General features: G+C 32.0%; 1 protein-coding gene across 1 annotated transcript in view; it reads right to left on the bottom strand.

Annotated features, from left to right (window-relative positions):
• The window catches only part of LOC129217537 (dual specificity tyrosine-phosphorylation-regulated kinase 1B-like), a 36,734-nt gene extending 27,191 nt beyond the window's left edge, over positions 1-9,543 (bottom strand). Inside the window, exons 1-3 of the mRNA XM_054851858.1 lie at positions 9,361-9,543; positions 5,212-5,397; positions 2,631-2,796 (exon numbers count right to left, since the gene is read on the bottom strand). Of these exons, the coding sequence (XP_054707833.1) occupies positions 2,631-2,796; positions 5,212-5,397; positions 9,361-9,540 (532 nt within the window). The 5' untranslated portion in view covers positions 9,541-9,543. The remainder of the gene's footprint in view (positions 1-2,630; positions 2,797-5,211; positions 5,398-9,360) is intronic.
• Positions 9,544-11,104: the final 1,561 nt, after the last annotated feature.

Genomic DNA, 11,104 nt, shown 5'->3' on the forward strand with positions numbered 1-11,104 from the left:
AAAAATCAAAACCCATATAATTTCTCCCAAAATAACAATTAAACATCGCACTGCACCGTAAAAACGCAAATATTGACAAGCTGGCAAAATGATGAGAATATTTTCTAATCAAGTCATTATAAAGGTTCAACGCCAGACACTAAGTGGTGATAATTTTGAAGTTAGTGACACTATCTGAAGCGATTATATTTTTTCTTCACCCTTACTATCCCTTTGCAGTTCTAAGCTCATTTCGCAGATATATATTATTGTTTATTAAATCATTATTGTTTATTAAATCATGAGCGGAGAAAAGTGCTTACCAATGCCTTTTCAGAAAAGTTTACAAAAACACCGCTACTAATTAGCTGTGATAAAACAAACAACCATTATATTTATTTGGCAGTAGCAATTATTTATCGCTTGCAGGAGCATCCCAAGAGTGCCGATTTTTTTTTTTTCAAAATTAGCTGATTTTGTATAAGCTGATCCCTCTAATTTGACTTAAAAAAAGGTTCCAAAAATTATCCGTTTATACACAGAAATATGCATTATTTTGCTTTCAGATTTGCTCTTACAATAAACAATTTGACAGATCGGATCTTGTTTATCAGAATTTTGTGAAGGGTCCGTTTTGTTTGATCGGGATTTTGTGAAAGGTCCGTTTTGTTTGATCGGGATTTTGTGAAAGGTCCGTTTTGGTTGATCGGATTTTTGTGAAGGGTCCGTTAACGGACCCAAATATCCTCTGGCCAGACCCCTGATAACTGTTATAAAATATTTTTAATCTATAAATCTTTGCTTTGTATGTATGTCTCCAAGCATTTCATTTGGCTTTCCCATTGAGTATTTTCTACTACTGTATAAAATAATCTAATCATGCCCAATAGCTTATTCACAATGTTAAATTTTACAACTTTTAAATAAATTATGATCTAAAATTAGCTGCACCAATGTGTAATTAATTTTTTTTTTAGATTTCTGAAATTCTTAAGCTAATGATTCTAGTTTAATTAAATGATGAATTCATAACAGAAAATGTTTCAGAATAATTTTTCATTTCGTCCAGTTTCTTCCGGCGTCCCGGACTTTTTATAAAAAAGTGGACAAAATAGCAACCCTGACAGATATTAATAATATGTTTATCATAGGATTCTAAAATGCAATTTTAAAATAATCTTATCAAAAATATTTCTTTTACAAGCCGTTTTTATACTTTTGATGCCTTCACTTTAAGAATTGTGATCTCTTTGCATCCACTATGGAAATCCGATTTTTCGAATTTTCAATGTTTAGTACGCTTTGTTAAGAGGTAAACAAAATCTCTTTTTATTTTTGATAAAATCACGGAATTTATTAAGTTTTAAAAGAAATTCTGTGCTTTTTAAGAGTGTCTTGGGTCAAAAAGTTAAATGCTGGACCGTTGTCAGATTTTTTTTGTTAAATTATTTTAGATACTGTACAGAAATATTTCTAGTATAATTTAACATAATGTACAATGGTAGATAAATATTGATACTTGAGAGAGCGATGCCGCCCCCCCCCCTCCACCAAATACTAGAAAAACACCCCAGAATGATATTCTCAACATAGAAGAGGAAAATACTCAACTTTAAGTTTAAATGATACAGTTTGTGCCATTTCTTAATTCTAAAATTTTGTTTTAACAAAAAGAAAAAAAAATTAATAAATTTTTTTTAATATTATTTGCCCTTTCACAAAATTATTTCATTTTTCACAAAATTATTTGATTTTTCACAAAAAACGGACCATGTGAAAAATCTTGGACAGACCCCTGACTGAGTAAATATAAGTTAAAAAATATCTGGTTTCTTTGGTATTTGCAAATTAATTCTGAGATTCCTATCATGATTGAAACCAATAAAAATACATTAAAAGTAAGAATACTAAATCAAAAAGAAGAGATATTTTGACATATATAACAAAATAAGTTTTTTTTTGCCTTAGTTTATATGAACCTAAATTTTAAGTAATAAAAAATAGTTAATCTAATGCCCCAAAAAGGATGGTCTAAAAAATATAAATGCATGACATAAAAAATCTTTTTCTCATTTATAAAAACATTCCTATATCTAGGATATTAAATGGAAGTTTCACACTTAGAAATATTTTTAGAAAATGAGCTTTTGCTCTGGGAATAAAAAAAAGTAATACTTTTGAATTCTACTTTTGAAAGTTTTGATTGAGTTTAAAAAGTACTGATAATTTTATTCTGGCCAGCACCAGAAAGTATTCTAAAGTTATTACAAAATATATTAAATTGATATTGTGCTTTTTTTAAAACAAACATTTATTTCTACACAAAAATTTGATCAATGGTATCATTTATTTTGTTTGATTCCAAAAAAAGTGCTAACGTTAAAAAAAAATATCTCTCAGCTTGTAAACCTTCAACAGTAAGTGTACAAAACAGGAAGCACAGAAGTATTTTTAGGCATTCAACATAAATATAAAAAACTTACTATTTAACAAATATTTCATTACATGGCATTAATAGGTCAGCGTTATTGCCATCTATGCTTTTAATACATTACAACTTCCAAGTCATATGAATACAATTTGCAAACAGACCAAATTTTCTTTGAACATTGAAATAAAGTTTAAAACAATTAATCAAAAAGAATAATTACCAATTTTTTCTTTGCCAAGTTGATAAAAACTATCATTAACTTCTTCATGATTCATAAGTTCTAATAATTTTACTTCTATTTGAGCTTGATTTAGAAAAGGTTTCTTATTTTTTATGATTTTGATGGCTACATGACATTGTTCTTCATGATCAAATGCTTTCACAACCTAAAACAATAAATTTGAAATAAACTGAATGCAAAATAGTACAAATAACTTACATAATAAAATAGCAAATTCAGAAATTGACATGCAGTGTTGCATTGTATCAAAAATCTAAAAAAGTTATAGACTTTTTTTAAAAACTATAATCTTACAATGCAGGTGAAAAACTGAATTTAGAACACATTACTCGGACATTTCAGTTTATTACGTTGGTCTTGGATATTACCAACTATAACTAAACTACAAATTTTTTTTACATGAGGTCTGGTTTATTGTACGAGCTTGCTTATTTGGTTTCCTCTGAAAAAGCGCGAAAAAAAAGTCAAATTCCAACATTTCACTATTATTAGTATGAAATCCAAAACCCCTCCTTAAATATCGCAAAATCTCATATCTGCAAATACAGTCCTTTACCTTCCCCACGTCAGTATAATATGACATTAATGAAATATTAATGAATGGGTGAACTTGCTTTCGAGCGTAACTTCCTCAAACCTCGGTATTATCAAAAAGATATCGATGTTTAAATTGGGTGCTCTAAGCGAATGTGATATCATTTTTCTGATTTTTATTTTCTGACACGGATTTTATTTTCTATGCAAATTTATGTTGACAACAGTCGTGTGCCTCCTTACAATTGTTCTATGACTTTCTAGGGCGTGCCTCAAATATGTCAGGAGAATATTCCGAATTACAAGCATGCATTACGGAACACAGCCCAAGTGCGGTTTTTATTCCATGTTCGAACCATTCTCTAAATTTAATGGGAAATTCTGCTGCAGAAAGTTGTAGCTCTGCAATTCAATACTTTATGTTTATGCAGAAGCTATTTACATTTTTCTGTCTCAACTCATCGAAGGAACATTATCCAAATTAAAAATTTGTAAGGAACAACAATCAGTTTTCTGTAAAAAGAATCTGATACGTGGTGGTCAGCAAGAGCAGATGCGGTTTTGGCCATTAAACTTGGATTCTCATAAATAAAAGAGGCTCTGCAAGAAATTCATAACACAAAAGAAGCAAAAAAAAAAAAGACAATGCTATCAGCCGCAGCACTTTTGAAGAAGATGGAAAAATATGAAACCGCTTTTAAGACTGATTTGGAATACGATTTTGCAAAGAATAAATGATGTTAGCAAATCACTGCAATGGATAGAGGACGAACTGTAGAATAGGGTCCAACTTAATGAAATCGTTAGAAAATTTCATTATTAATTTTCGAAAAGAGCACGAAAAAGAAGCAACTGCTATTTCAGGGTTATCATTTAGTGAGGAAGGTGTGCAATTTGCTGGCATCAAAAGAGAAACTTTTTTTTGTTTTGAAGAAAACAAAAAAGCAGGACACAAGTTTTCAAACAAACTATTTCAAAGTGAATTCTTTTCTAGTGATATGTGATATCACAAAGGCACAATTATCTCTAAGAGCTCAAAAATATGTTGAAGTTGCCTTACGAAGTTGCACTTGAGCCACTTCGAAACTTCTTTGATAAAAACATGACATCAGAATAAAGAAAATCATCACTCAAAATGTTTGGAGGATATGTACGGAAATGACGTTATTTGCAATTTGGAAGAGGAATTTGATAATTTTATTATGTTGCTCTAAAAAAAAAAAAAATGAGGATACCTTTAAAACAACACCAGAAAATCTAGACACACTAGAGGTTCTCTCTTGTTATCACATTTATCAAACAGCTAAAGGAATGTTTTATACATTTCCGAACATGGAAACATTTTTGAAATTTGTTTAAAACAATTCCATTCACGAATACATCTGGCCAGTGATCCTTTTCAGTTTTGAAAAGAGTAAAAAATTATTTGCAAAATAAAACAAGAGAAAAAAGACTGAATAACTTAGCTATTTACACATAGAGCAGGAAATTTAAAAAATAAAAAAATAAACTGAAACAAATAATGATTTCGCTACCAATAAAACGTGACGAAAATTCATGTGAGGTACTTAAAAAAAAAAAAAAAAAAAACTATTGTATGACAATATTGCTTTAATTTTTGGTTATACTTTATTTTATTGGAACTTCTATTTTTTCTTAAGTTTGAGGCCCCCCAAAATTTTTACCGCTTAGGGCCTCTACTTCACTTGATCTGCCTCTGATAACCTGAACACTTATGTTCAGTCCCAAAAGTCCAAGGGTGTTCAGAATCGAGAGTTCACAGTTAATAAAACAGTTAATATTCCCTTTTGGCACTAAAATGCCTTAATGCTTCTGGTCTAACATGACAAAAGTGGAAAATATGGTACAAAATGGTGCAGTCGATAGGACACAATTGTTTTGTTTTTGCATAACTTTGTTAATCAAACAAATAATTTGGCAATCTATATTTTGTGGAGTCCTATTTGTAAAGAAGCAGATTTTTATTTCATTGATAACATTAAAAGCTTCAAAACTTATTTTTTACCTGACCAAATGAACCTTTGCCAATGAGACAATCAATTTCATAACGTTCTATAAATTCCCCATTCCGAACGATGTAATCATGGTTTTCATCATCATAACCATCATTATATACTTTCTTCTCTTTTTTATTTGTGGAATCTTCATTTTGAGACTGTTGAGCACGCCGTTTCTTTTTTGCATAGTAAACCTGAGAAGGAAAAAAAATAATTAAAAAAAAAAGAAAATACAATTGGAAAGTCATTCACTGATGTTAAAGAAATATTTTTGCTGCATATAGTACCCAGCCCAGATGTATTTTTAACCATTTTGGTCCATATTTAAATATGAACTAATAAGTGCCAGGTAAACCCATTCACAACTCAAGAAAATTATGCTGCAAAAAGCATGTCATTTTTCTTCTTTTTAGGAGTTTGCGTCTAAGTTTTTAAATTTTAATACCCTGATTATAAAATTTTGTTTTGTAAATAACAACAAAAAGGGAATAATCTTTTATTAAAGGAATTCAAACCTACACGCATAACATGTATTTCATAGTTAAAGTCGGAAAAAAAAAAAAAAGAAAGAAATCAAGGGCAATCACATAAAGGCAAAAATCATTTGTTATACAGTTTTAAATAGTGGGAATAAATGCATATAGTTTAAGGATTCAGTTTATAAACGCATTTCATCGGCAAAATAATCAAAATCCTGCTCCTTTCACCTCTTAAAAAAAAACAAAAATCGATTAAAATACACATCACAATTAGAACAAGATGAAACCCTCCTCCTATTAAAACTCAAGCAAAATAAAAATCCACTCTCCAATGAGGGAAAAAAAGTTTATAATTAAGATACGCATTACAATAAAATGAATACTCTGCACCCTCTTGAAGGGAAAAAAGATTTAAAAATGCATTGCATATTGAGAGAGAGAAAAAAAAGCATTGTCGAAAAACATTGCTTTTATTTAATTAAAATGTGCTAGCTGTAAAATTAATTTAACCTAAAACAAATCAATCAAAACATTTGAGAAAAGAAAGAACTAAAGTAAAGTAAAACACTATAACAATAAAAACAACACTCCCTAGAAGTTAAAAAAAAATAAAATAATAAAAATAAAAAGTCAGGTAATTGAATCTAAAAAAAGCAAAATGCTCCTAAAAACCTTTGGAAAAAAGAAAAAATGAAGTAAAATAAAATGCCATAACAATAAGGACAATGATCCCTGAATGCAAAAAGGAAAATAAATTTTGCAAAAAGATACCGTTGGAAAAAAGGGGGGGGGGGGGGGGAGGAGTGAAAAAAAATATCTGAAAACTTACTCATGAGAAAAGATAAATTAAGAGGAAAATATTGAATTTGATTTGCAGGGATCGGTGACTCTCACTGCATTAATCTCAACAACGCAATGAACAATTGCAAAATATTCTGTTACGTTGGCGAAAAGTTTACTCAAATATCAACCTTAAGCTAAAATAAATAAATAAATAAATAAAAGTAATAAATTTTGATAGCAATTGTGTAGAAAATCGAGTAATCATTGAGAATAATAAGGAAAATTAGAGAAATAAACTGAAGCGGGAGATCCGGTGATTCAGCCAAAAAGTGGGAGTCTGCTGCCAACACAGGAGCGGTGACAACTGGCAACTTAGCTAAATTTACTGAAACAAGATTATTATCAGTTAAGTCATGTAATATATTTTAAATTGTTCTTAGCTCTTCACAAGCTATATTTGAACTTATTTGAAGCTTAAGACAACTGACAGAAAGATACAGCTACTGCCAGAAAATGTATGTTGACATAGAGAGGAAACTAAGCTTGTTTAGTTCTGCAGGAACTTCCTATTAAATAACGAATTAATGATGCCACAGGAAATTCGATTGCCAAACTTTATTCATATTAATTCTGAATAAAAGCAACAATCAGCAAAAATCGTAATCATGAAATGAACCCCTTTAGGAGATCACAAAAACAAACAAGAGTTTTTCAAACAGAAAAACCACACATTTGATTGTAAACATGCGTAAATGACATATTTAGATGTTAGCTCTGCATGTTGTTCATCAGAAATCAATCTTATTCAGAGCAAAATCGTTTATCTATATCGCACTAACGAAAGGAAGTTTGGGGGGGGGGGGGGATCAATCTGTTGCCGCTTCCCTTACCTTGACTTCATCTGAAAAAGAATCCTTTCAAAACAAATAAAACGACTCAGTAAGGGGTCCGAAAAAAATAAAAGTTGACGGTTCAAGTCGCATACATTCTTATATTTTTGCTTTTATGTCAAAACAATTGTAAGAAAAGTTTCATATAATTTGAACAACAGCAACCCGTGCCGCCTTGGGTCTGAAAGTATGAACAAGCACTGTGTACTAGGCCGAATCGAAAAACAACTTTATTTGGAAGTTCGAAATTTTATTATGATAAAACGTTACCCCTAAAGCCCCTCCACATGTACCACAAAAATATTTATCCAAATTAAAAAATACTAAGGTGTCTAGCAGGAGGCCTAATATTTATAATTATCTTCAAAAAATTGTTTTTCTATATATTTTTTTAAAAATGTAAGGTAAATTTTAAGAAACTATCAAGCTGAAAAATACGGACAGTAAAGTAGGTAATAAGAGTTAAATAGAAATTTTTGCTCTTCTGGAACATTTAAGACTCCCACATAGTGCTCAAAAATGTTGATAAGTTTCTCATTTTAAATACTACATTATTTTTGTATTATTCATTTGCATATGTTGATTTGAAAGTGTGTTTGCTAATAATTTTAGAAAATGATATTTTATTTAAATTTATGCGCAATTTTTTCAGATGCAAGTCTGCACGGGCTGCCATTGTTCAAATTATGTGATTTTTTTTTTTTTTTACAATTGTTTTGACATAAAATTAAAAATATAAAAGGGGTGCGCGACTTGAAACACCGATTTTCATTTTTTGGGACACCCTACCCTTCAGTGCTGGCTGATATCGCCATACTTATGCCTAGAGCGATTAAAAAAAAAGTAAATAAATAAACTAAGACAAAATTCAACATTTTTCGAAAAAGTTCTTGATTTTTTCCATGTGACTATATGGTTCTCCAAACAGTTGTTCTTATATTTTGGAAGCAAAATGTAATGATTTCTTTATCTGAAAACTGCAAACATGATCGCAGTTGCGTTAGTTACTTAGATTCACAAGTAATTCCAAGGACTATTTAGAAAATCCAAGGAATTTAGATATAGGATTTAGTATAGATAAGATGAGTGAAGCAAAATGTAATGATTTCTTTATCTGAAAAGGCAAACCTGATCGCAGTTGCATTAGTTACTTCAGATTCACGAATAATTCCAAGGACTACTTAGAAAAGTTCCCAAATACCTTGGAAACGGATCCCCCCCCTCCAAGTAGTTTTCCTGGATCCCAGGAGTCCGTGCGTGCCCAGAAAAAGTTAAGTGTCGTCACTGCAAAACGGAAAAGATTTGAAATTTCGTCTTAAGAAAGTTTAAAAAGTTGTGCTTAAATCGAGTTGAGCAGGGAATTTTCGCAAAATTAGAAAAGCTCATGTATACCATTCCAACTAATTGAGAATATTGAACAAACTTCATCTTGTGCAGAAAGAAAAGCTCTTCCAAATGTCATAAACTGTTAAGGAGCGGGAACATTTTCGTCCCCTATTAGGTGAAATATGTGAGGCTTCAGCTTTAAAAAGTAATGAAAATTAAAAAAACACTTCGATGTGCACCCCCCCCCTCCCGAGTACGGTTGGGTTTTGCAACAAATTTCCTGACTGTAGGTGGTATGGGGTCTCCTGAGTATCGTACACAGATGGCAGAGGGCAGACTGACGTTAGTCTCCTTTATATAAATATATACGATGTTTTTTCGCATTCTAACAGGATGATAAGTAGTAGGGAAACTTTCAAAGTCAATTTCAGCTTCAAAAAAAATAATAAAATAAAATAAAATAATAAAAACAGGTTATAATAATAGGTTTTTTACCTTCCAGACGCAAATAAAATATGATCCCTGACAAAACACTTGACAACGCGATTTCTGATATAAAATATCCACTCCGAAAAATACTACACAGGAATGGGTTTGCCCCCTCCCCCTCGCTCGGGACCTTTACATGATTAATAAATGGCCCCATATCAAAGGGAATAGAATTAGCAAGTCAGCTTACTTCATTTATATGCTTGTAGGTCTTTATGAGATCCACGCTGAGTCGCCGGAGAGGGGCATGACTGGGCTCCCGAATCTTCCCTGGAATGCGAGATTCCAGAGCGACTAGGTCGGCATCTGGGTCTTGGGTCCCAGCGCCCATGCCGACAAGCTGGTCCTGGGTCACCAGCTGTCCATACATAGCTGCTTTTGGGTTACTGCCTTCTGTCAAAGAGAGAAAAGTTCGATTAGCACTTAAAAAAAAAGCTTTACATTACATCACCACTTTCAAACAATACATAAACCAGATTATTGACGACATTTTTGAAAGTTAAGATATCAATAGGTGCAAGGTCATTCTTTGTCAAAGTTCATTTAAACTCCACACCTAAGATATTTTCCAAAATACAATTTTTAGAAAAAAAAAAATGTAATGTAAAAGATCATTTGTTTTGACACATCAGATAAGTAGACAAATGTGTATGTATCATTGTGTGCATACTATGCACCATGATAAGGGATAAAACAGCCCTAACCACCAGGGGAGTGCTCAGAAATTTTGGAGCCCATCAAAATGACGTTTACGGGCCCGTCCATATTGTTTACTAGGGCTCGACTGATGGCAATTTTTGGCCGATGGGTCGATGCCGATTGTTGGCCGATTGTTCAAAGATGGCCGATTATTTTCCTCCAAATGGCCGATGCCGTTAGCCGATGGCAAAAAAAAAAAAAAAAAAAAACAAACAAACAGGAATAAATTGATAAAATTGTCAGGGATTTAAAGGATCATTGATTCATTTCACTTTACTTCCTTTCTACAAATAAGGAATTGTAATGACAAAAAAAAAATCAGATTTTGACCTAAATTACTATTTTATGATCACCCAATTTAAACTTCACACGTTTCTTCGGCACATCTGTACATGCATATGCACCTAAGAACATATAGATGACCAAAATATCCATTTTGAACGCCTCCTCAGTTAATTACCGCAAATTCTCTTATGATGTCTTCATGCGTGTAAACTTGCGTCACTCAAAAACTTTATGAAAGAGTAAGTTCAAAACTCATACGTACGTAGTATGATCTAAAACTTCGAGGACAGGTTGTATAAAACCTTACCCTGAATAGTTCACATTACCGAAGCACATCTATCTACAAAATAGTCACCTTGAACGACTATGCACTTTTGCCAACGTTCGTATAGCTTTAAGAAGCACTCTTGGAAGACTTTTTCGCAACCTCCTGTAAGGCCTCTTGCGCTGCTGCTTTAACTTCATCGTGGGGAAGAAGGCAACTTTCATGTTGAGGATGCACGGTTCGATTGGTCAATACTCTGATATAACAAACAAATAACATAACGTTTCGTCGGACTTAGCTCCGTGTGACTGTTACCTGTTCTCAGAAAAAAAAAACATTTGCATGGACGCCGCTCGCCGCTTTCTTCCATCAGAAGAAGATAAAGCTGCATTATAGAATGTAGCGAAAAAAGGCTTCCAGGAGTGTTTCCAAAAGTTATATGAACACTGGCTTTACATAGTCCTTCAAGGTAACCTTTTGAAGGTGGATGTGCTTCGGTAATGTGAACTATTCTGAGTAAGGTTTTATACAGCTTCTCCCCGAACTTTTGGATCGTACTATGTACAATCTGTATAGGGCGAGTTATGCTTCTCCTTTTTTGACCGCTGTATGATGAAAGAGAAAGAACAACAGCCAAAAAAAAGAAAGAAAAAAAAGGAAGAAAAACATAGAGACTGTTTAATAA

The sequence above is a fragment of the Uloborus diversus genome, chromosome 1, assembly GCF_026930045.1.
Source record: "Uloborus diversus isolate 005 chromosome 1, Udiv.v.3.1, whole genome shotgun sequence".
NCBI lineage: Eukaryota > Metazoa > Arthropoda > Arachnida > Araneae > Uloboridae > Uloborus > Uloborus diversus.